Source organism: Larimichthys crocea, chromosome XXII (genome assembly GCF_000972845.2).
Source record: "Larimichthys crocea isolate SSNF chromosome XXII, L_crocea_2.0, whole genome shotgun sequence".
NCBI lineage: Eukaryota > Metazoa > Chordata > Actinopteri > Sciaenidae > Larimichthys > Larimichthys crocea.
The window spans coordinates 7967195-7994619 of record NC_040032.1 but is presented as its reverse complement, the minus strand read 5'-3'; the positions used below and the strand labels follow the sequence as shown (position 1 = coordinate 7994619).

The window sequence follows — 27425 nt, the reverse complement described above, 5'->3', positions numbered from 1 at the left end:
AACACACACCAACACACACTAACACACACAAACACACTAACACACACTAACACACACTAACATACACTAACACACACAAACACACACTAACACACACAAACACACACAAACACACTAACACACACCAACACACACTAACACACACAAACACACTAACACACACCAACACACACTAACACACACAAACACACACTAACACACACAAACACACTAACACACACTAACATTAACACACTAACACACACTAACATTAACACACCAACACACACTAACACACACTAACATTAACACAGCTGCTGAGTACCCCTCACCTCACCCTGACATCTGAAGGACAGAAATCATGTGATCAGAGTTGGTTTGACTCTCTGTCGTTTGATTGGCTGCTGGTGATGAGTGACAGTCTGAGTATTGATCATCAGGAGGAGCTGATCATTGATCGTGATATCGAGATGACTCGTTAATCATTCATGACATGAACCTCGTTAAACGCTGTGATGTCATCAATGATCGTTAAGTTTAAAGGTTTGGGTTAATTACTACAGACCACTACAGACCACCACAGTCCACCACAGACCACTACAGACCACTACAGACCACCACAGTCCACCACAGACTACTACAGACCACTACAGACCACCACAGACCACTACAGACCACCACAGTCCACCACAGACTACTACAGACTACTACAGACCACCACGGATCACCACAGACTACTACAGACCACTACAGACCACTACAGACCACCACAGTCCACCCCAGACCACCACAGACTACTACAGGCCACTACAGACTACTACAGACTACTACAGACCACCACAGACCACCACGGATCACCACAGACCACCACAGACCACTACAGATCACCACAGACCACCACAGTCCACCACAGACCACCACCGACCACCACAGTCCACCACAGACCACCACAGATCACCACAGTCCACCACCGACCACCACCGACCACCACAGACCACCACGGACCACCACGGATCACCACAGACCACCACGGATCACCACAGACCACTACAGATCACCACAGACCACCACAGACCACCACAGTCCACCACAGTCCACCACAGTCCACCACAGACCACTACACGCTCCCGTTAGCTGGTTGCAGTGAGTGGTGGTCGTGTGTTGACGTTAGCGACTCCATTTCTGAAAGATCGTTAGCTTGTGTCGTGCCAGAACAGGAGCTGGGCTGACAGTAACACTGATCATCAGTAATGTAATCAGAAAATACTCGAGTACAGCTGTAGTCATGGTTACCACAGTTACACTCTGACACTGGTTTCTACAGGATGAACTGGTGACAATGAACACACCCCGCCTCATCAGACTGTAGACACCTGGAGCAGAACCAAGAGGTCCAGAACCGTCCCGAACCTGCCAGGAGCGCTGTCTCGCTCTGCACTGTGATTGGTCAGCAGCTCTTGCTGTCTCCGGCTCCGGTGTCAGATGATCGATGAAGTTCTGCCCGTCTCCAAGGTCACGATTAAAAGTGAGCCAATCAGCGAGGCCGAACCGAACCCCCACCTGCCCCCCTCCCCTCCCCCCACACCAGGAGGAGGCAGGTGGACCTGATCCATCCATTAGATCTGACGACCTGAACCGAACAGAACCGGGTCTGACGGAGCCTCTGATGGACACGTGGACCGGACCGTCATCAAGGAGCTCGAGCTGGTGTCGGTGCCCCCTCCCATCCCGCGGCCCCCCGCAGCCCCCGCAGCCCCCGCAGACAGCTTACCTTGCAGCCGAACATGAGCGACAGAGTCCGGTTACTGCAGATGACCTTACACTGGCACATGACCGGAGACAGACACTTTAGGTTCTTAACGGGCAGAGACATCAGACCGGAGCCTCACACCGCACAGCCCGCACCGCACCGCGCTCTCCGCACACACCGCACACACCGCGCACTCTGCTCCGCTCCGCGCAGAACACCGCTCGGTCCGCCGGAGCTGTCAGGACGGAGCTGGGTCTCTCTGCTGTCCGTGGCGGGACTCTGGTCCAACAGACTCGGATTAACGCGTTCGTGTGTCGGTCACTGAGACATGATGGAGCCTGATGGACGGACCGTGAACGCACCATTGATGATACTGCTCTCTCCACCGCACTCTCTCTCTCTGACCGTAAACTGTGGACTAAACGTGCAGCTGAAATCTCTCTGACCGTAAACTGTGGACTAAACGCGCAGCTGAAATCACTCTGACCGTAAACTGTGGACTAAACGCGCAGCTGAAATCTCTCTGACCGTAAACGGTGGACTAAACGCGCAGCTGAAATCTCTCTGACCGTAAAGTGTGGACTAAACGCGCAGCTGAAATCTCTCTGACCGTAAACTGTGGACTAAACGCGCAGTTGAGATCTCTCTGACCGTAAACAGTGGACTAAATGCGCAGCTGAAATCCCTCAGCACATCACATCAACGTCAACGTCAACGTCAATGTCACATCAGCGTCAACGTCAACGTCATATCAGCACCTGTGATGTCACTGTACCACCTGCCGGACGTTCAGATGAGGTGGAGGAGTATACAATCACAGATCCTTTTCCAGGCCTTTTCAAGGACGTGTTCAGGGATGATGAAGTTTCATTAACATGTTACATGTTTCTCTGAGCACACGTCTGATTCAAACGTGTCACCGAAAAAAGAATTATGTTGTAAAATAAATTAATGAAACTATAAAAACATTCAGAGACGGCAACATGTTACATCTGCACTCAACATGTCCTGGAAAAGTCCAGTTTGTGGCAGCAGTATCTCAGTCTGTAGGGAGGGTGGACTGCAGAGGTGCGAGTTCACCTCCTGGGAACTACCAAGGTGCCCTCGAGCACCTGACCCCTGACTGCTCCCAGGCCGCTGCTCAGTGTGGCTGCCTGTCACTCTGTGTGTGTGTAGATCAGTAAAGTTTCTGATCTGATGATGATGTCATGTGATTATTTTAATTAATTTGTTGATAATTGAAATCTCAGACCTGCATCCACAGGTGGGCGTGAGAGGTCCAAGTACATTTGAATATTGTGCATTCATCTCAGGAGCGACTGCGGCGCTGCCGAGTGACGTCAGCATGCGGCCCTGAACGCACCACTGAACCTCACCCCCCCACAGAGTAGGAAGAGGGGCATTCTGGGAAAGCCTGCCCCTCTGATCGGGTCAGAACAGAACCTGCTGTCGAACAGCTGACAGCCTCTGTGCTGATCACATGACCGTGTGTGGGCACACATGACGTTGTCTCTTCACACACACTCACACACTGAGAGGAGCTTTAGCCCGTTTCCATGGATACACAGTCTAAAAAAGAAGAGCAAGGGCCTCGAACGCAGCACCGACTGTTTAAATGAGAGATGAGTAACAGACGCTTCTTTACACACACACACACACACACACATCACATCAGTCACAACGTTACTTAAACGTTTTCTGTGTAACGTTCAGGAAACTCTTTAGCAGCGACACCTGTGTTCGTTCAGTGAACTGCATATTTAGAATAATGTTAACGTAACGTTAACGTAACGTTAACAAACACTGTTTACAGATCAGCCAGCCGGCTAACCGTTAGCTTAGCTTCAGTCACAGTTAGCACGTCAGCATCGTGGATCGCGTTAGCTTGAAGCTAAAAAAAAAACATCTTCACAGACTGTAACTGTAACACTCTCACCCTCATCCTCTCACAATCATCCTCTCACTATCATCCTCTCACTATTATCCTCTCACCCTCATCCTCTCACTATCATCCTCTCACTATTATCCTCTCACTATCATCCTCTCACCCTCATCCTCTCACTATTATCCTCTCACAATCATCCTCTCACCCTCATCCTCTCACTATTATCCTCTCACCCTCATCCTCTCACCATCATCCTCTCACTATTATCCTCTCACCCTCATCCTCTCACCATCATCCTCTCACTATTATCCTCTCACCCTCATCCTCTCACTATTATCCTCTCACTTCAGCCTCCTCACCCGCATCCTCCTCACAATCATCCTCTTCACTATTATCCCTCCTCAAACCCTCATATCCTCTCACCCTCAGCCTCTCAATATTATCCTCTCACTATCATACCTCCACCTCAGCCGCTCACTATTAATCCTTCCAATCATCCCTCTCACTATTATCCTCTCACCCTCATCCCTCACCCTCATCCTCTCACTATTATCCTCTCACCGTCATCCTCTCACTATTATCCTCTCACCCTCATCCTCTCACTATTATCCTCTTCACCTCATCCTCTCACCAATCATCTCCTCTACACTATTATCCTCTCAAAAAGCACCCTCATCTCTCACCATCATCCTCTCACTGTATCCTCTCAACCCTCATCCTTCCCAGCATCCGCTCACAATCAATCCTCTCACCCTCATTCATCGCACCATCACACACCGCTCATCACCATCAGCCTCTCATCACGATTATCCGCTCACTATCATCCTCTCAGCCTCCGTCAACCATCACCCTCAATCCTCTCACTAGTATCCTCTCACCCGCAATCCTCTCACCATCATCCTCTCACTATTATCCTCTCACCCGCATCCTCTCCACCATCATGCCCTCTCACTATTAGCCGCTCACCCCTACAATCCATCCTCTCACCATCAGCCGCTCTCACAATCATCCTCTCATCACCCTCAGCCTTCACCCTCATATCCGCTCAAACCATCCATCCTACTCACTATTATCCTCTCAATCACATCAATCCTTCAACCCTCATCCTCTCCCATCATCCGCTCACAATCACCTCTCACCCTCATCCTCTCACTATTTATCCCTCCACCCCTCATCCTCTCACCATCAGCCTTCAACCCGCATCCTCTCACTATTAATATCCCTCTCACTATCATCCTCCTCACAACTCAACCCTCAGCCCTCACTATTATCCTATCATTCACCATATCCTCTCACCATCATCCCTCAACACCCTCATCCTCTCACCCCTCACCGTCATCCTCATCACCCTCCTCAACCGGTTTGCCCTCTCACCGGCATCCTCTCACTATTTCCTCTCATCACAACCCTCATCCTCGTCAACCCTCACCTCTCACACCATCATCCTCTCACTATTATCCTCTCCCCTCATCCTCTCAACCATCAATATCCTCTCATCACCCTCAGCCTCCCACAGACCATCATCCTCTCACTATTAATCCCTCCCAGTCCTCATCCTTCACCATCTCCTCGCACTAGTATCCTCGTCACCGCAATTTATACCTCTCACCTCCGCATCCTCCTCGCACCATCATCCTCTCACGCCCTCAATCTCCCTATCAAACTCCTCATCCTCTCACCATCATCCGCTCACTATATCCGCTCACTAACAAGCCCTCATCCTCTCAACCCATCCTCTCACTATTATCCTCTCACCATCTCCCGCCTCTCACCCATCATCCTCCTCACGATTATCCTCAGCCTCTCAACACACCCCTCAATCCTCTGCACCATCCATCATCAATCCGCCTTCACCGCTCATCCCCTCACCCCTCATCTCTCACACACACCATCATCCTCTATTATCCTCTCAAAACCAGCATCCCTCACCATCAAGCCTCTCAACCCTCAAATCTATCACCCTCATGCTGTATTGGTAGTGTGTTGGTGATCTCGGCTGTCTTCCTTCTCCTTCCTCCTCCTCATGTGTTCATATATTTAGAATAGTTATTCACGGATCTCCTCGTCTCTCTTGGTCCCATGTAGTCATGTGTTCATGGATAACTATTCATTTCACCACTCCTTCTCTCCTCTGTGTTATGTAAGCGTGGGAAGTCACACAGAGAGTTTAAACTTAACATCCTATGACTGCAGGAGACAAGACCCTGTGTTCCATGTAAGACATCTGCAAAGGGGGTGGCAGAAGGCCTGGCGCGACACAAGATCGACATCATATCATATACAGATTGATGAACACACGAAATATAAACATATTAAATATGAAACCTGAACAGTGAACATGGTAATAGGACATGATTTATGACACATACACATGAACTGCATGATTGAACAGACAATGAACTATAGACATGGAACATGAACACTGATATCATGAACAAATGAAATATTAACACATAATGAACTATGAACAACATGAACAGAACACATGATATCATGAACATCATGAATATATGACACATGAATAGTATGAACACACTGAACATGACACATGAACAGGAATATATGAATATAGTGATATCAAAGTAGAAGTTCAACATGGGTTCAAAACAGTTGGCGTATCAACGTAGAGTTCATATGGACGTATCAACAGGAGTAGGTTCAACATGGAGTTCAACATGGCTATAGTAGAGTCACATGGCATCAACATGTGACGAGTCACTACGTATCAACAGGTTCCGGAGTTCAACATGGCATTCAAACCATGAGTAATCAAAGGATTCAACATGGAGTCAACATGGAGTTCAACATGTGAGTTTCAACAAGTGCGCGATCAAGTAGAGTTCATATGACGAATCAACGTAGAGTTAATACACATGGAGTTTCAAACATGGAGTTGTTTCAACATGGAGTTCAACAGGAACGCAAATGAGTGCAACGTAGAGTTCAACAGACAATATAAATAGAGTTCAACATGGAGTTCAACATGACGTATTAACATGGAGTTCAACATGGAGTTCAACATGGAGTCAACAGACGTATTAACATGGAGTTCAACATGGAGTTCAACATGGAGTTCAACATGGCGTATCAACGTAGAGTTCAACATGGAGTTCAACATGGCGTAATAAAGCTAGAGTCATCAAACATGGAGTTCAACATGGAGTTCAACATGACGTATCAACGTAGAGTTCAACATGGAGTTCAACATGGAGTTCAACAATGGGAGTTCAAACATGGCGTTCATTAATCGGCATTCAACATGGAATCAACATGGAGTTCAACAGACGTTTAATTATTAGGTGTTCAAACATGGCATAGAACATGGATCACCTTCTTTATTGGATACGATTATCTCTCTTTATTATCAGGTATGAGTACCACGTCCTTTAAGTAGCGTAATTAAACCTCTTCTTAAAAGCCCACTCTAAGACCCAGAGGTCTTAGCCAAACTACAGGACCGATATCAAACCTCCCTTTCTGTCTCTAAGATCGCTTGAGAAAGCGTAGCCAATCAGCTGTGTGATTTCTCCATACAATAGTCTATTTGGGAGGATTCCTCAGCAAGGATTTAGAGGCTCAATAAGCCAAGAGACCGCATATAGTCAAAGTTACAATGACCTCCTAATGGCATCAGGACAAAGGACTCATCTCTGTAACTTGGTCCTGTTAGATCTAGTTCTGGGCATTTGACAAACCATTGGACCATCAAATTCTTTTACAGAGACTGGAACAATCAAAACTGGCATCAAAGGAACCGCCCTCCAAGCTGGTTTAAAGTCGTATTTCTTAGATCGATTCGCAGTTTGTTCACGTCAATGATGAATCCTCCATGAGACCAAAGTTTGTCATGGGTCCCACAAGGTCTGTACTAGGACCACTTCTATTCAGTTTATATATGCTTCCTTTAGGGAACATTATTAGGAATTGCTCTATCAATTTTCATTGTTATGCTGACGACACCCAATTATATTTATCGATCAAGCCTGATGCAACCAATCAGTTAACTAAACTCCAAGCATGCCTTAAGGATATAAAAAGTTGGATGACCTACAATTTTCTGATGTTAAATTCAGACAAACTGAAGTTCTTGTAATTGGACCCAAACACCTCAGAAACTCTCTTTCTAGAGACTTAGTTACTTTAGATGGGATCACCCTGGCCTCCAGCTCCACTGTAAGGAATCTTGGAGTTGTTTTTGATCAGGATTTGTCCTTTAACGTCCACATAAAACAAATTTCGAGGACTGCATTCTTCCACTTATCTAACATCGCCAAAATCAGACGCATCGTGTCTCAAGCAGATGCAGAAAAACTAGTCCACGCATTTGTTACTTCTAGGCTTGACTATTGTAACTCTTTGTTATCAGGCTGCTCCAATAAGTCTCTAAGAACATTGCAGTGTCATGACTGGCTCTAAAGCCATTACAAACACAAAGGGAGATGCGGGTTGAAGGCCAAAATTAGAGTAATTTATTGTAAGGAACTTAAAAACACAAACAACTTTGACCAAAAACAAGCCAAAAAAAAATAATGGGCTGTGTTAATCAGTCAATCAGTGGTGAAGGTGCATGTATGCATGAGTGAAAATGTGTAGACGCGGTGTTGTGTACCATGAAAAGAAAGAAACCAAAAAAACGTGAGGCATCCTGAAGAGGTGGGTGGAGCCTGCCAGAGAGAAAGACAGAGCGAAAGACAAGTTAATGGGTGGAGCTTTATACTCTTCCTAACTCCCAGGTGTTTCCACCTACAATCAGCTGGGCATGGAAACACACATTCATATTACCCAGGGAACCGTCACACCTCCCTCCATAAGAACGGGGTCCTGAAAGGACTCCCGTGAAAAATATGTAAAATACTAAAAGTGTACAAAGAAGCAAACAGTGTCGAGCAAAGAACAGCCAAGGTCAACACTACGCTGGAGCTCTAGACAATTGAGTGTGGCTAGGTGTTTTGCCAAACAAACTGGGCAACCTCAGAATTAATCGAACCAATTCCCCATGGCATGGCTCAGGCAAGTAGTTCTTTTTTTTTTGCTCAAACGTCAACCCTGATGTCAACGTCGGAGACAACGTGGAAACAGGTGAAACTACTGGTGGATTATGAGATAACACCTTGTTTTCAAATAAATTTGATTTCAAAATTGCCTTTACTCTTTCTTTGAGATGTTTTTAATCGCCATTATCGATGTCATAGTGCTCTGCTATTTTCAGCAGTTGTTCCTTCGTGCACAAATCTAAAAGCTCCTCTGAAGGAGAATCAAAGAACTGCTCAATATTCATGTTTACCTGGTGTGTGAAAATCAATGCAAACGTAAAGTGTAGTCTATTTAAGTATACAAAAAATTTTAATGAACAGGAACCAAGTGTGCCCCTCTACCTGCCTCAACCACAAACTATCTAGCTAAGCTCAACCCTAGTCTTCATGCAGTTATTGGTGGTGGGTAGTTATGCACTGAGGCCCAATAGCCATGGAAGGCAACCAGAACCTGGCGATCCACCCTAAACCATGGATGGGCTCCCGAGATAAAGTGCTCTAACCACGGTCACTGCAACACTAACAAAACAAATAAGATGAAACCTAAGGAGTTAACGCCACTGCGCCTAACAGGGGAACACCCGATCACATCAATTAAATATTCCCGCTAAACCACACTTACCATGCCTTGATTTCCAGTTCAAACACACCAGGAAAAACCAAACCTCTCACTGCCTGCAAAACAGATTTTAGCCACAATCAACTACCGCAACTCCTCCTCCTGAACAAACATGCATATTTCCCCCTATCAGACACAAGATAAACAATGCACGCAGGACGCCACAGGGAATCCCCGGGGAAACCCTCATAAGGGCAAGTGACATCATAGGACCACAACTTCATTCAAACAATTGGCTTTGTACCAAAATGTGCTAACAAGCTAACAGGTCTGCCCCTGCAGCAAAACCAAATGCTTACAAACAGCATAGCCAAACGGACCAAAAAGACGGATGAGCCCCCAGTGTTGTCATGACCCATGACAAACACAAAGGGAGACGCAGGTTGAAGGCCAAAATTAGAGTAATTTATTATAAGGAACTTAAAAACACAAACAACGTTGACCCAAAACAAGCCAAAGAAACAATGGGCTGTGTTAATCAGTGGTGAAGGTGCATGTTTGCATGAGTGAAAATGTGTAGATGCGGTGTTGTGTGCCATGAAAAGAAAGAAACCAAAAAAAACGTGAGGCATCCTGGAGAGGTGGGTGAAGCCTGCCGGAGAGAAAGACAGAGTGAAAGACAAGTTAATGGGTGGAGCTTTATACTCTTCCTAACTCCCAGGTGTTTCCACCTACAATCAGCTGGGCATGGAAACACACATTCAAATTACCCAGGGAACTGTCACAGCAGCTAATTCAGAATGCTGCTGCACGTGTTCTGACAGGAACACTGCACTCTCAAGACGCTGGGTTCCTTGTGGTTCCTATAGTCTCCAAAAGTAGATTGGGAGCCAGAGCTTTCAGCTATCAGGCTCCTCTTCTGTGGAACAAACTACCATTCTGGGTTCAGGAGGCAGACACGGTCAACACCTTTAAGAATAGACTGAAGACTTTCCTTTTTGATAGAGCTTATAGTTAGTGCTGGCTCAGGTCATCCCTTAGTTATGTTGCCATAGGATTAGACTGCTGGAGGACACTCTATGTCTCTCTCTCTCTCTGTCTCTGTTTGTCTTTCTCAGGGTTATGTCTAGTCAGGCACGATATTGGTTGAAGATGCAGTCACATCTCCTTTACTGAAAACTCTCTCTCTCTCTCTGTCTCTCCATCTGTAAACATTCATGTCTCATTAATGCATGTCACTAACTAAACTTCTTCCCTGGAGTTTCTGTCTCTGTCGTCCAGCAGGTTCTCGTGGATCGTGGCTGCTGCTGTGGTCCTGCATGACGTCCACTACACATATTACTACTGTGATTATTGCTGCCCATATTCCATCACAGTTTTAGTTAGTTGATATTTGCTGCTGCTGAGGCATCTGTGTCTCTCTGTCTCTATCACAGTTCCACTGCTGCTGTAATCATTTTATCAGTCATTGTAATTCATTGTCATTTTATCAGTCATTGTAATTCATTGTCATTTTATCATTCATGTAATTCATTGTCATTTATCAGTCAGATGTAATTCTTGTCATTTATCATTCATTTATTCATGTCATTTTAATCATCATTGTAATTCATTGTCCATTTTACCAGTCATTGTGATTCATTGTCATTTATCATTCATTGTAATTGTACAATATGTTTGTGTTGATTTGTTCTGTAGCACTGACATGCTATGCATGTCTCGTCCTGGGAGAGGGATCCCTCCTCTGTGGCTCTTCCTGAGGTTTCTTCCACCTTTTTTCCCTGTTAAAGGTTTTTTGTGGGCAAGTTTTTCCTCACTGGAACCGAGGGTCTAAGGACAGAGGGTGTCACTCCCTGTACAGATTGTAAAGCCTCAGAGGAAAATGGACTTTGTGACTTTGGACTCTACAAATAAAATCTGATCTGATTTGATTTGATTTGATCATCATGGAGTTTGACATTGCGTTCAACACGGATCAACATGGCGGATCAACATGGTGGACTGTCTGTTGATGTAACGTGTCATTGTGATGTCACAGAAACAAACAAGTCCAAACACTGATGACATCAGTGACATGAAGATATAAACATTATAAATATAAATCAGTCGACCTGTTCATGTTTGTTCTTCATCGTCTGTGTTTTTATGACAACAGATGAAAAGTGAACGCCGTCTGTCTAACTCTGAATTCTGGATCAGACTGAACCAGCCAGCCTCCTCGGACCTCTGACCTCGGCGGTGAATCTCGTGCAGCTCAGAGATGGTTCAGCTTCACGGACCAGGAAACACCTGAAGTTGTGAATCGTCGTGTTCACACCTTCAGAGAACCTGATGGTTCACCCGAGAAAAACATCAGGATCAGATCCAAAACCATAGAGACTGGAGCTGTGATCACCAAGACAACCAGCCAGGCCCCCCTACTCTCCTAGGACCGCCTGGATCCTGGAGCCTGGAACTGAGCTGCAGGTGAGTCAGCATCAAACTGTTTCCTGTTTCGTGTGACATCATCCAGCTGTTTAATGAAACACGCCTGGATGAAGTCACAGATGAGATGGAGCAGTGCATCATGGGTGAAATATGACACCATGGGGCGTCGTTATGAGACGAGGACGTCTCCGGTGCTGAGTGGCGGCAGATGATGTTCTTCCTGTGGCTGCTCTGATTCTACCTCACTTCCTCCGTCAGTCTGCTGCGCCTCCTCCCACGCTGAAGATGGCGTGCTGTCCTCCGCCAGCTGTCCTCCATCTGAGACAAGATGCATGATGGGAAAACAACATGGAGGCTCCTGGATCAAAGCAGAACCGCCTACACGCCACACGCCTCCAGATGAAGCCTCCATGTTGGCTGCGTCATGGATAACCTGGAAACACGCCACCATCATGGCTGCCTCTGCCTTATGTGACACATACATGTATTATCCAACATGTAACATGTTTTATCAGGATATATATGTGTTATTGTATGTACGATTATTTCAACAACTTCATGTCAAAGTTTATTAAACTTGACAGAGTGGAAGCTCGCTGTGTCAGCTTAGGAGAGGACGCTACAAGGCTAACAGAGCTAACAATGGAGCTAACAGAGCTAACAGAGCTAACAATGGAGCTAACAGAGCTAACAATGGAGCTAACAGAGCTAACAATGGAGCTAACAGAGCTAACAGAGCTAACAATGGAGCTAACAGAGCTAACAATGGAGCTAACAGAGCTAACAATGGAGCTAACAGAGCTAACAGAGCTAACAATGGAGCTAACAGAGCTAATCATGGAGCTAACAGAGCTAACAATGGAGCTAACAGAGCTAACCATGGAGCTAACAGAGCTAACCATAGAGCTAACCATGGAGCTAACCATGGAGCTAACAGAGCTAACCATGGAGATAACAGAGCTAACCATGGAGCTGACAGAGCTAACCATAGAGCTGACAGAGCTAACCATGGAGCTAACCATGGAGCTAACCATAGAGCTGACAGAGCTAACCATGGAGGTAACAGAGCTAACCATGGAGCTAACCATGGAGCTGACTAGAGCTAACCATAGAGCTAACCATGGAGCTAACCATGGAGCTAACAGAGCTAACCATAGAGCTGACAGAGCTAACCATGGAGCTAACAGAGCTAACCATAGAGCTAACTTGGTTCCGTTTTTTATTTATCTATAAACATGATAATGAATAAAAAGTTATCAGAACTTGTCAGAACTTGTCAGGATGTTTTGGACTGCATGATTCATCATTTTGTTGTCACAGCGTTTATGTTTCTGGTTTTGACTCTTGTAGTGAAAGTGAGTCAGTGGCCGCATCTGGAGAAACCCGTCCATCTTTGTCAGTAGTTTAAAGCCACATCAGATCTATGATCCTCCACAGACCTGAGCAGAACCTGGTCCTGGTCCAGTTTTTGGTCTTTAGTCTGGTCCTCCACAGATTCAACATGTACTGATCTTGAGGTCAGGTGACCTGTGTTTAGGATCTTTGTTGTTTTGATGGTCCATTTGGATCCCTCTGTCTGACAAACGAGGTGGTCTGTTCTGATCCAGAACTCTGCTCGTCTCCTCGAGTCCTTGAATCTGGATCCCGGCCAAGTCTTCATGATGGAGGTTCTTCTGGATCTGTTGGAGGTTCTGAAGAGTTTCTACAGTTCCAAGAAGAACAAAACAAACTCTTCGGTCCTTGTGTAGTCATGGGAAGTGGGGTCCGCCATGGACCGGTCACAGCTCATCTCAGGTCTGACACAGGCACACCTGTGGGCTCCAGGTAAGCTGTGAGCTGCAGAGACATGCAGGCCTCATCCCGCTGGGGGTTGAACCCAGAACCTTCTGCTGTGACACGACAGTGCTAACCACTGGACCACCGAGTCGCACACAACCGATCAGAACATCACGACATACTATATTAACATACTAACAGAATACAATCGTTACATTAACATATTCATGTTAATTAAATGAGTAACAGAACAAACACGAATCAACATCATGATGTCACAGCTCGTCGTGTCTCCTCAGCTAATTAAGACTGGACGAGCTCAGCCTCATCAACACACACGCACACACTCATCATGTATAAATCATGTATGTTCTGGCTCTGAGGTGAACCCGTCCTGTCATCTGGACCTGGCTCCGTCAGATGAAATGACCTCTCTCACTGTGACGTCGTTTTTCAGTCAGCTGGAGGATTTTCCTCACGCTTGTCCTCACAAGGATAATAAACCCTGTGTGATCAAACACACGGTTCCATCACGCTTTAATCAACAAGTCTGCAGAGTTTCACTCCAAACATCTGCGTGTCCAAAAACACACGCCCACACGAGCCAGGCCACGCTCATACATGACACCCACAGTCCACAAACACGCCAAACAACCAGCCCGAGTATATAAGGAGACAGAACCAGAACCAGCATCCCCGATCCATCCGTGACACAGACGTGTTCAATGCAACATGCAGACGCAGACCCCCCCTCAGCTGGATGAACACGAGCTTCAACATGCATGAGATGGAGGGAGACATGGAGGTGGATGAACAGAGGGAGACATGGAGGTGGATGAACAGAGGGAGACATGGAGGTGGAGGACGGACGGATGTACATACCACACACGGGCAGAGAGAAGGGAGCTTAGTGCGGCCCTTCATGAGCGAGAGACGGAGGAGGAAAAAAACAGCCTCCCAGACACCCGCAGTACAGAGAGAGGGAGAGAGAGGACGGGGGGGAGAGGGAGGGGAGGGGTGGGGGAGAGGGAGAGAGAGAGAGAGAGAGGACGGGGTTTTAGGATTGGGGAATTCCCCACCCTGGGGGCCTCCCAGCTTTCCACTGTAAACAATTCTTGGAGGGGTTTGTTTTTTTTGATCAGGGATTTGTCCCTTTAAACGGTCCAAACATAAAACCAACAAACAATTTCGAGGGGGGTTACTGCAATTTTTCTTCCACTTTTATCCTAAACAAAAAACACCTTCGCCAAAAAAATTTTCAAGGGAACGCACATCGTGTCTCCAAAAGCATCTTGGCCAGGAACAAAAACACTAGGTTTTTCCCACGCCTTTTGTTGTTTACTTTTTCAAAAGGCTGGAACTAATTTTTGTTTTAACTCTTTGTTAATTTCCAGGGGCTGCTCCCAAATTTCCAGTTCTTCAGAAAACATTGCAGTGTCATGGAAACCCCCGGCTCTAAAAGGGCCAATTACCAAAACACAAAAAAGGGGGAAGGATTTTTTTTTGCGGGGTTGAAAGGCCAAAAATAAATTTTAAGAGTTAAACAATTTAATTGGGTAAGGGAAAACTTAAAAAAAAACAACCCCCCCACCACAAAAAAAAACAAAACACTTTTGACCAAAACACACAAGCGCCAAAAAAAAAAAAAAAAAACAAAACAAAATTTTTAACATGGGGGGCTTGTGTTAAATTCCAGGTTCCAATTCAGTGGTGGAAAGGTTTTTTTGCCTGTTCTGCAATTGAGTGAAAACAAATGGAAAAAAATTGTGTAGGGACGCTTGGTGGTTTTTGGTTGTGTTACCATGAAAAAAAGAAAAGGGGGGGAAAAAACAAAAAAAAAAACGTTTGGGAAGGGCATTTCTGGAAAAGAGGGTTGGTTGGAAGTGGGGGGCCTTGGCCAGGGAGAAAAGGGGGGGGGGAAACCCAGAGCGGCAAACAAAGACAAAGTTAATGGGTCGGGGGAGCTTTATATCTTTCCCTTACACAAACGCCCAGGGTTGTTTTGCCAACCTTTACAAAACAATTTCAGCTGTTTTCTTGGGGGCATGGCAAAACACCACATGTTTTTCAGTATTACCCCCCCCGTGACCAAAAAAACAAACCCGTTTCCCCCACCCACAACCCTCCCTTTTCCATTAAACGGGGCAAACGGGGTCTCTGAAAAAGGGGGACACTTGTGCCCGGTAAAAAAAAAATATGTAAACAAAAACAAATGACTTAAAAAAAGGTGACAAAAAGAAACAGAAAGCGCAAACAAACAACCCCTCGGTGGTCGAGCCCAAAGAACAACAAAAGCCAATAGGTTCAACCCCAACTACGGCTGGCAAAGGCGCGAGGACAAAAACAGGAGGGGTGGGGCGCGAGGTGTTTGCCAAAAACCCCACAACTGGGGCAACACCCCGCAGAAGGATGAAGTCGAAACCAAAAAGGTGGGTCCCCCCCCCCATTGGCATGGCTCAGGGGCAAGTTTCGTTCTTTTTTTTTTTTTTGCTTCAAAACATTTCTTTTCAAAAAACCCCTGATTGTTTCCCACGTTTCGGGGACCAACAATACAAAGTGGGTGGAAGGGGAAGGGAAAAACCGGTGAAAAACTGGGGATTATTTGAGTATAAAAAACACCTCTGTTTTCAAAAATAAATTGATTCCCCAAAAAATAAAAAATGCCTTTTAACTTCTTTCTTTTGAGGATTTGTTTTAAATCGGGCCCCCTTTATCGATGGTCATAGTAAGTGCTCTTTGCCTATTTTTCAGCAGTTGCGTTCCTTCTTGCACAAAAATTCTACAAAAAAAGCTTCCTCTGAAAGGGAGAAATCAAAAAAGGAAAAAATGCTCCAATTATTCATTGTTTTTACCCTGGTGTGCTGGTGAACAAATCAATTTGCAAAAACGTTTTTTTAAAAAAAAGTGTATAGTTTCTATTTCACGTATACAAAAAAAACTTTTTAACTGACAACAGGAAAAACAAACCCAAAGTGTTTGCCCCCTTGCTACCTGCCTCAAAAACCCCAAACAAACTCTTCTAGCCTAAACGCTTCACAAAAAACCCCCAGTTTTCTTCATTGCAGGGTTTTAATGGGGGGTGGGGTTAGTTAATGCCCCTGAGGGCCCCAAAAAGTAGCCATGGGAAAAAGTGCAAAACCCAAGAAAAACCTGGCGATCCACCCCCTTAAAAAAAACAAAACACCCATGGGCTGGGCTCCCGAGATAAAAAAAAAAGGCTCTAAAACCACGGGGGTTTTTCACTTGCACAACCAAAACTAAAAACCAAAAACCAAAAACTAAGATTTGAAAAAAAAAACCCTACGGGGAGTTTTTAAAAACAAAACGCCATGCGGGCCAAACAGGGGGAACACCACCCGATCACATCCCATTTCAAAAAATAGTTCCCCGCCTTTTAAAAAAAAAAAAACCCCAACACTTTACCATTTGCCTTGATTTTCCCAGTTCAAAAAAAACAAAAAAAAACCCACCCCAACAACCCAGGGGGAAAAAAAAAAATAAACCAAAAACCCTCTTTCACTGCCTGCCCACCAAAAACAGAACTTTTTTTCAGCCACAATTTTTTCAAAAAAACAACCAACACTACCCGCAAAACCTTCCTTCCTCCTGAACCAACAAACATTGGGCCCATTTTATTTTTTTTCCCCCTAATTCAGGGGGGAACACCAAGGTACAAAAATGCACGGCAGGCCAGGATTGGGCCACCAGGGGATCCCCCCCGGGGGGGACAACCCCCATAAGGGACCAGGTTGGAACCTTCATCGGGGACCACCAACTTTCATTTCAAACACAAACACAATGGGCTTTTGTACCCCAAAAATGTTTGCCTACAACAAAGGGCTTTAAACAGGGTTTCTGCCCCCTTGCCAGCACAAAAAAAAAAACCAAACTTGCTTTTACAAAACAGCCATAGCCACAAAAAAACGGGGGCACCAAAAAAAAAGGACGGATTGAAGGCCCCCAAGTGTTGTTCATTGGGACCCCCCATTTTTGAACCAAAAAAACACCAAAGGGGAGACGGGGCAGGTTGTTGAAGGCCACAAAATTAGGAGTAATTTTTTTAATTTATTAACGGGGAAAACTTTAAAAAAAAACCCACCAAACCACCCACCCCACGTTGGGACCCCAAAACAAAAACCAAGCCAAAGAAAAACACTGGGGCTGTGTTTAACTTCCAGGTTTGTTTTTGAACGGTTTGCATGTATTGGCATTGAGTGGGGGAACAACAACCATGTTTTTTTGTTTTAGATGCGGTGTTGTGTGCCATGGAAAAGAAAGAAAACCAAAACAAAAAAAAAACCGTTGAGGGGGCACATTCCTGGAGAGTGGTGGGTGAATGAAGGCCCTGGCCGGAAGAGGAAAAAGAGGAAACTGGACCCAGGAGTGAAAGGGGGGGGGGGGGGGACAAAAGTTAACTTGGGTGGGAAAAGGTTTTCTTTTACTCTTTCCTCAACTCCCAATGGGTTTCCCACCTTACAATCAGCTGGGGCATGGGACAAAAAAAAACACATTTTCCCAAATTTACCCCAGGACCAAAAAAACTGGTTCAAAGCAGGCTTAATTCAAGGGGAAATTGCTGCTGCCCCACGTTTTTCCTGGGAACATGACAAAAAAAAAAAAAACCCAACTGGGCACTCTCAAGGGACGCGCTGGGTTTCCCTGTGGTTTTTTTCCTTGTGCGCTTTTTTCCCTTGTGGTTTCCTATAGGTCTCCCAAAAAGTCGATTTGGGGGAAGCCAGGGAGCTTTCAGCTAATTTCAGGGCTTTTCCTCTTTCTGTGCCACACAAAAACCAAAAAACTTTACCCATTATGGGTTTTCCAGGAAAGGGGGGCAAGCAACCACGGTTTCAAACAAAAAACACCTTTAAGGGGGCAAAGTTACGGGAACTTGAAAAGACTTTCCTTTTTTGAATAGGGGCAGGGGCTTTATAATTTAGTTTGGCTGTGGCTCAGGTCATCCTTAGTTATGGTGGCCAAGGGTTAGGGGGGACTGCGGAGGGGGACACTCTATGGGTTTCTCTTTCCTCCTTCCTTCTGTTCTCTGTTTGTCTTTTCCTCACGGGTTATTTTGTTTCTAGTTCAGGGCCCACGATAATTGGTTGAAAAAAAAGGATTTTTCTTTTTGCCCAGGGTACCCACAAATTTCTCCTTTACTGGTAAAAAAAAAAAACAAAAACAAAAAAAAACCCAAACAAAAACTTTCCCCTCTCGTCTCTCTTCTGTCTCTCTGTCTTTTTCTTCCAATCTGTAAAAAAACATTTCCCATGTCTCATTACTTGCATGTCACTAACTAACAAAAAAACACTTTTCTTTTCCCTGGGAGTTTTCTGGTCTTCTTGTCGTTTTTCAGAGGGGTTCTCGTTGGGGATCGGTGCTGCGGGCTTGTGGGGCCTGCATGGGGGGGAACCGGTTCCCCACGACACCATAGGAACGTTGACGTTGGGGGCGGTTGTGCCTGCCAAAGGTGAGCTCCCATTTCACAGTTTATAGATTAGGTTGGATGGAGTTTTTGCGTGCCGTGGCTGCTGGCAACGGGGGCTGTGTGGCGTCGCAATGTTCGCGCTAGGTACCCCACCAGGTTTTTTCCCACTTTTTGCTTGCTGGAAATCATTTGTTAATCCGGTCATTGTTGTAATTCATTTGGTTCATTGTTATCAGTTATTGTTAAAATTTTCCATTTGTGCATTTTATTTCCAAGGGTCATTGTTCATTTTTTTCCCAATGTCCATTTATTTTTTTCATTCATTGTTCATTTTCATTGTCCATTTTTTTTATTCCCAGGTCATTGTTTAATTCCCTGTTTTCCATTTTTTATCACGGTTTCATTGTTAAATTTTTTCATGGTTTCTTTTTTAATCCGTTCATTGTAACTTCCACCTTGTTTCATTTTATCAGTCATTGGTAATTTTGTTTTTTTTACAATATTGTTTGTTGTTGGATTTTGTTCTGTACACGTGGGAACAATTTTCTATGGGGCACGGTTTTTTTTCTGTCCGGTCCCTGGGGTAGAGGGATTCCCCTTCCTCTTGTGGGCTCTTCCTGAGGTGTTTCTTTTCCACCCTTTTTTCCCCTGTTAAAAAAGGTTTTTTTTGGTGGGGGGCAAGTTTTTTTTTTCCCTTCACCTGGACAAAACAACCGAGGGTCTAAGGGGGAAACAAGAGGGGGTGTTTTCCCCTCCCTGTACAAGACTTGGGTTTTTTTTAAAAAAAAACAGCCCTTTTCAGAGGGAAAATGGGGGGACTTTGTGGGGGGGGACTTTGGTGGACTTTTCTTTTAAACAAAAAATTTTTTTTTTTTTTTAAAAATCTTGGAACTTTTTTTCTGATTTTGATTTTTGATTTTGATCATGCCTGGTGAGTTTTGGGAACACTTGCGTTCAAACCCGCCTAGTGATTCCAACCATTGCGGGATCAAAAAACATTGGGTGGGGGGGGGGTGGTAACTGTTCTGTGATGTTTAACGTGGGTTTTCTTGTTGATTGGTTTCAACAAAGAACAAAACACAAAAACAAAAACACAAAAAACAACGTCCAAAACACAAAACCCCCCACTGATTTTGAATCAAAAGTGGGGGGGGGGACATGGAAAAGGATAATTTCAAAAAAAAAACATTATAAAACTTTTTATAAATCCAGGGTCGACCGTTTTCATGTTTGGCTCTTCATCGTCTGTGTTTTTTTATTGGGACAAAAAAAACAGATGCGAAAAAAGTGAACACAGGGCCGTGTATGGTCAAAATACCTCTGGGAATTTCTGGTAATTCAGTATTTTCTTTTTTTCTTTTTTTTTTCTCTTTTTTAATTACACCAATTTTTTATTAATTTTTTTGGGCCAGGGCCCTTCTTTTCGGAACCTCTGGGCCCTCGGGGCGGGGCAATTTTTCTCGGTTTTTTTGCAGCTCAAGGAGGGGAATTGGTTCAGCTTTCACGGGGAACCAGGGGAAAAAAACCAAAACAAACCTTGAAATTTTGTGAACTCGTCGTTGTTCCCACCCCACCCTTCAGACGGGGAAAAACACCCTTTTGATGGTTCCCACCCCGAAGAACCAAACCAAAAACAATTCAGGGGACTTCCCAGGACCCAAAACAAAAAACATTTTTAGGCAGAACTGGAAGCTTGTGAAATCACCCAAGAACAAACACAAAAGGCCACAAGGGCCCCCCCTTTAACTCTCCTAGGGGACCCGCCTGGGATTTTTCCTTGGAAAAAGGGCCCCTTGGAACTGCAGGGCTGCAGGTGATTCCTAGGCATTTTTTCAAAACGTTTTTCTGGTTTTCGTTTGTGTGGGGGAAACATCAATTCCCCAAAGCTGTTTAATGGGAAAAACCACGCCTGGGGATGACGTCCCCAACCAAAGATTTTGAGGGGGGGATTGGAGGGAGTGAATTCATGGGTTGGAAAAAAAAAAAATTTTTATGACCCACCATGGGGGTCGTTTAGGAGACGGGAGGGAAAACCGTGTCTTCCGGTTGTGCTTGGTGGCGGGGCGGATGATGTTTTTCTTTTTTTCCTGTGGCTTTTTTGGGCCTTTTCTTGATTTTCTTAAACCTCCAACTTTCCTCCGTTCCCAGTCTGCTGCGGCCTTCCTCCACGCTTGGAAAAAAGAATTTTGGGTTGCTGGTTTAACTCAGAACAAGGGGCTGGTGTTTTTCCTTTCCATTCTGAGGGGGAACCCCAAGATGGCATGATGGCGGCAAAAACACAAAAAAATTGGCGGGGGCTTTCCTTGGGATCCAAAGGTCAGGGGAACAACCCCGGGGGCCTTACAAAACCCGCCCCACCAAACGCCCTTTCCAGGATCGTAAAGCCTTCCATGTTTGCTTGTGGGTTTCATGGATAAAAAAACCCCTGTGCAAAAAAAAAACCCCCCGCCCACAAATCATGGGCTTGGCCTCTGCCCCCTTATGTTGGGCAACATAACATGTATTAATCCAAAAAACATGTTAAAAAAAACATGTTTTATTTTTTTTCAGGATATAATATGTGTTATGTATGTACGATTATTTTCAACCCAAAAAAATTTCATTGTCCAAAAGTTTCTTAAAAAAAAAACTTAACAGGAGGGGGGAAGCTCGCGTGTCAAGTTACAAGGACGGTACAGGGGGGCTCAAACAGAAAACGGCTTAAACAATGGAACCACAAAGCTTAAAAAAAACAGGAAAAGCTTTAAACCCAAAAGAAAAAAGAACGCTAACAAATTTGAGCTAAACAGAGCTCATTCATGGGACCAGCAGCTAAAACCAAACAAAACAAGCGCCTAAACCATAAGAGGCTAAAACCATGCGAAGGCTAAACAGAAGCCTAACCATGGAATAAAAAAAAAGCCTAAAACCCCATGGGACAAAAGCTACCAAACCATGGGGAAAAAGTCTCAACCAGGAAGCTTAAAAAACCATTGGAAAGCTAAACAGAAAGCTACTCCATGGACGCTAACACCAGAGTAAAAAACCATTGTGAAGGTAACAGAAGCTAAACAATGGAGCTAAAAACACAGAGCTAAAATCATGGATGGCTAACAGAAGCTAACACAAAAATGGAACTAAAAAGAGGTACAAAACCCTGGGGAAAGGGGCTTTAAACAGAAAACAAGCTAAAAAAAACAATTTAAGAAGGGCTTACACCCATTGAGGCTAACCCCCATGGAGGCTAAATACAGAGCTCCAACCATGGGAACTAAAAAACCATGGAAGCTAAAAAAACCATGCGGGAGCTTAACAAGAACAAAGCTAAACCCATTGGAACCGCTACAAAAAAAACATGTGAGGCTTAACCATTAGAGATAAACCATTGGAAAATAGCTAACCAAACCAACAGAAAGGCTAAACCCATGGAAAGCTAAACAGAGCTAAAAACCATGGGGAAGCCCTAAAAACCCATGAGCTTCAACCAGCCGACAAACACAAAAAAAAAACCCAAGAAAAGCATAACCCATTTTCGAAGGGCTGGGGGGAACAGAAAGCTAACATGGGAAAGCTAAAAAACCATGGAGTTAAACCCAGATAGCTTAACCAGGGGTAGATAAAAACAAAAACCAGAGCTTAAAAACCCATGGAGCTTAACAGGGCAAGCTTAACCATGAAAAAAGCTAAAAAACCATTGGCTGCCGAAAAAAACAGGGAGTTAAAACCCATATAGCTGGGGGACAGAAGTAAACCATGGCAGCTAAACCATGGGGAAGCTACAAAACGACCAAACGCTAAAAACCCATTTAGCCGGCTGGGGACAGGAAAAGTCACAAAAAAACCCTGGCGGGGCTACACACCCCTTGGCGCACGGCTAACCATTAGAGCTGGGGACAACGAAGCTAAAAACATGGAGGTACAAAAAAACACACAAGCGCTAAAAAACCATGGACGCTAAAAAAAACCCATTGGGGAAGCTGGACTCGAAGCTAACCATAGAAAAGCTAACCCCATGACGAGCTAAACCCCTGGAAGCTAAAAACCATAGGAAGTAACCCCTGGAGGGATAACCAGCGCTAACCCATGGAAGGGTCTTAACCGAAGGGCTAAACCCTGGAGTTAAACATAAATCATGCTATCAAACCCCATTGGGAAAAAAAGGCTTCACTAAAACCATGGGGACGGCTGACCCCCAGGAGCTCAACATGGAAGGTCACAGGAGCTAAAAAACCCAGGGGAAAGCTTAAAAACAGGGAAGCTTAAAAAACCCATTTGGGGCGCTAACCAAACCAGGAAGCTAACCATGGGAAGCCTTGAAACAGGCAACGCTTAAAACCCATTTGGGGAAAGGCTAAACAGGAGGCTAAAACCATGGCGAGGCCTAAAACCAAAGGAAGAGCTAACATGGGGAGGGTGCTAAAACAGAGCTCAAAACCATCGAAAGGGGTGGACAGAAGCTAACCCCAGGGGAGCAAACAACAGGAGCTAAAAAAAACCCTTAGGTAGCGAAAGAGGGCTTAAACTTGGTTTCCGGTTTTTTTTTATTTATCTATCAAAAAAAAACCAAACCTTCTAAGGGAAAATTAAAAAAAACAAAGGTTTATTTCAGACAAAACTTGGTCAGGGAAAACAACAACTTGGTCAGGGGATGTTTGGGGGACTGGCATTTATTTCATTTTCCTTTTTGTTTTTTTGTCCCACCCCGCGTTTATGTTTTTCTGGTTTTGGGGACTCTTGTTAGTGAGGGGAACAGTTGAGTTTCCAAGTGGGCCGCAAAAATCCTGGAGGAAACCCCGTTCCAATTTCCTTTTTCAAGTTAGTTTTTTCCAAAGGCCACAAAAATTTTTTTTGTCCAGATCTTATGATCCTCCCCCCCACAGAAACCCCTTGAGCAGAAAACAAAAACCCCTGGGTTCCCTTGGTCAGTTTTTGGTTTCTTTTTAGGTCTTGGTCCTTCCCCCCCCCACATGATCAAACACCATGTTAACTGCTTTTTCTTGGAGGTCAGGTTGGGACCTTGTGTTTAGGGATTATTTCTTTTGTGGTTTTGATGGTCCATTTGGATCCTCTGTTCGGGACAACCCCGAGGGGGTTGGGGGGTTGGGGTTCTGGTTCTTGATTCCACAAGAAAAAACAACCCTCTTGCTCGTGGTTCTCCTCGGGGAGTCCTTGACTCTGGATTCCCGGCCCACGTTTTTCATGATTTGGGCGGTTTTTTCTTCTGGGAATTTCTGTTTGGATGGTTTTCTGAAGAGGTTTCTACCAGTTCCAAGAAAAGAAACCCAAAAAACCACAAAAAAAAAAAACAACCAACTCTTTCGGGCCCCTTTTGTGTAGTTTTTCATTGGGAAAGTGGTGGTTCGGCCCGGGGACGGGCACAAAGGTTCATCCTCCAGGGTCTGGAACCAGGGGCAAAACCAAACCCTGTGCGGCTTTCCAGGTAAGCTTGTGAACGCTGCGCACGGAAGGGGGGGGGGGGGGGGGAACATGGCAGGCCCTCATTTTTTTTTCCCGGCTGGGGGTTGGCCAAACCCCCAAGAAAACACCTTCCTGCTTGCTGACACGGGTGGGGGGACCAGTGTACAACCCACTGGACCCCCCCCAACCGAGTTTCGCCCCACACAAAAAAACCGATCCAGAAAAACAAATCCACGGGGGGACATCCTATTATTAAAACCTTACTAAAAGTGAATTTACAATCGTTAACACTTTAAAAAACATATTATGTTTAATTAAATGAGGTAAACCAAAACAGAACCACATAAAACCACGGGAACACATTTCACAAAAAAACCATTTCCATTGCTGGTCCCCCAAACAAAGGTCTCGTTCGGTTCTCCTTCCAGGCTCAATTAAACATGGGAATGGGGACGGAGGCTTCAGCCTTTCATCAAAAAAACCAACAAAAAAAACACACCACGGCAACCCCACAACTTCATCATGTTTATTAAATTCAATGTTTATGTTTTTCTGGCTCTGGAGGTGGAACCCCGTTTCCTGTTCATCTGGACCCTGGCTTCCGTTTTCAGATTGAAACAACAAAAATGGGAACCTCTCTACTTGTGAACGTCGTTTTTCCAGTCAGCTTGAGGGGCTTATTTTTTCCTCACGGGGCTTTGTCCTCCCAACCAAGGATAATAAAACAAAACCCCTGTTTTTGTGATCACCCAAAAACGGTTTCCCATTTCACGCCTTTAACAATTTCCAAAACAACGTTTCTTTTGGGCCCAGTTGAGTTCACTTCCAAACCATCTGCGTGTCCAAAAAAAAAAAACACCACCAACAAACCCACACGCCCCACACTAAAGGCAGGGGCCACGGCTTTTTTTCATTAACATGTGACCAACCCCCCCGGGTTCCAAAACCAACAAAAAACACGGCCCAAAAAAAAACAACAAAACCAAAGGCCGAGGTCATAAGTGGGGCGGGGGGGTGGGGGGGACCAGAACCAGAAAAAAAACCAGGCAATTTTTTTTTTCCCCCCGATTTCCAATCCCGTTTGACCCAACCCCAGAAACGTGTTCAATTGGCAACAAAAAAACAATTGCCGACCGCCCAAAAGGGGACCCCCGGCAGGACCCCCCTCCAAAAAGCTTGGATGAAAACCCAACGAAGCTTCAAAAAAAAAACCATTGGCCTGGGGAGGATTGGAGGGAAGGGACATGGAGGTGGATGAACCGAGGGAGACATGGAGGTGGATGAACAGAGGGGACATGGAGGTGGAGGACGGACGGATGTACATACCACACACGGGCAGAGAGAAGGGAGCTTAGTGCGGCCCTTCATGAGCGAGGGACGGAGGAGGAAAAAAACAGCCTCCCAGACACCGCATACAGAGAGAGGGAGAGAGAGGACGGGGGGGAGAGGGAGGGGAGGGTGGGGGAGAGGGAGAGAGAGAGAGAGAGAGACGGGGGGGGGGGTTCCTGTATTTTCTGTTAAGAATCTTCTCTGCTTTGGCAATGTTAACATATGTTTCCCAATAAAGCTGTATTGAATTGAAGAGAGAGAGAGAAGGGGAGGGGAAGTGGGGGTTTCCCTGAAGAGTTGGTGATGGTGGACGAAGTGATGGAGTCACAGCTGAAGCTTCAACCGCTGATGACACACATTAGACATGTCACACAATAACCTGAAGCAAAGCCAACACAGGAAGTGAAAAACCAAAAACTGAAGTTCATCCAAACGTCCACTTGAGGCTAGCTCACAAGTCTCCATAAGTCTCCATGTTAATGTCAGACACGAGAAGAGATATGACAGAGAGAAGAAAGAGATAATCAGACAGAGTGGAGAGATATCAGACAGAGAAGAGATATCAGACAGAGAGAAGAGAGATATCAGACAGAGTGGAGAGATATCAGACAGAGAAGAGATATCAGACAGAGAGATAAGAGAGAATCAGGACAGAGCGTAGAGAGATATCAGACAGAGCGAAGCGCGATATCGGACAGAGAAGAGCATCAGACAAGAGTCAGACGAGAGAGATATCAGACAGAGAGAAGAGATATCAGACAGGAAGTGGAGAGATATCAGACAGAGAGAGATATCAGACAGAGAGACGAGGATATCAGACAGAGAGGAGAGATATCAGGACAGAGGAAACGCGATTACGGACAGAGAAGAGTATCGACAGAGGACGCGAGATATCAGACAGAAGAAAGATTATATCAGAGAAGAGAGAAGAGAGATTATCAGACAGAAAAGAAGTATCAGACAGAGCGGAGAGATATCAGACAGAGAAGCGGAGATATCAGGACCAGAGAGAGACTATCGACAGAGAAGAGAGTATATCACAGAGAGAGAGTTCCAGCCAGAGAGAAGAGATATCAGACAGAGTGGAGAGAGATATCAGACAGAGAGGAGATATCAGACGGAGAGAAGAGAGATATCAGACAGAGAGAAGAGAGACTAGTCAGACAGAAAAGAGAGATATCAGACAGAGAAGAGATATCAGACAGAGAGGAGAGATATCAGACAGAGAAGAGATATCAGACAGAGTGGAGAGAGATATCAGACAGAGAAGAGATATCAGACAGAGAGAAGACGGAGAGATATCAGACAGAGTGGAGAGAGATATCAGACAGAGAAGAGATATCAGACAGAGAGACGAGGAATCAGAAGCAGAGGAGAGATATCAGACAGAAAAGGAGAGATATCAGACAGAGAAGAGATATCAGACAGAGAGAAGAGAGATATCAGACAGAGAGAAGAGAGATATCAGACAGAGAGAAGAGATATATCCGACAGAAAGAGAGAGATATCAGACAGAGAAGAGAGCTATCAGACAGAAGAAGAGAGATATCAGACAGGAAGAAGAGATATCAGAGAAACACGAGAATGAGAGAGATATCAGACAGAGAAGAGCATATCAGACAGAGAAGAGATATCAGACAGAAAGAGATATTCAGACAGGAAAGCGAGATATGAAGAGCGATATAGAGCTACAGACATAGAAGATATCAGACAGAGAAAGAGATATCAGGACAGACGGAGAGCATGAAGAGAAGAGAGAAGAGAATGACAGGTACAGAGAGGAGAGATATCAGACAGAGAAGAGAGATATCAGAACAGAGAGGAGAGATATCGGACAGAGAGAGACAGATATCAGACAGCGAGGGGGG

The 27425-nt window shown here is 45.1% G+C and overlaps 1 protein-coding gene across 13 annotated transcripts in view; it reads right to left on the bottom strand.

Annotated features, from left to right (window-relative positions):
• Positions 1 to 27425, bottom strand: part of dlg4a (discs, large homolog 4a (Drosophila)) — a 53015-nt gene that overhangs the window by 13117 nt on the left and 12473 nt on the right. For 6 of the 13 annotated variants that reach the window (XM_019273051.2, XM_019273052.2, XM_027273942.1 and 3 more), the window contains exon 1: positions 1751 to 3693. The exons of 2 other annotated variants lie outside the window; for them this stretch is intronic. In XM_019273051.2, coding sequence (XP_019128596.1) covers positions 1751 to 1852 — 102 coding nt within the window. In that variant the 5' untranslated portion in view covers positions 1853 to 3693. Of the gene's footprint in view, positions 1 to 1328; positions 1521 to 1750; positions 3694 to 14291; positions 14378 to 27425 lie in introns of those variants that run through there. 5 more of the 13 variants (XM_027273939.1, XM_027273941.1, XM_027273947.1 and 2 more) reach the window with 3 other exon arrangements.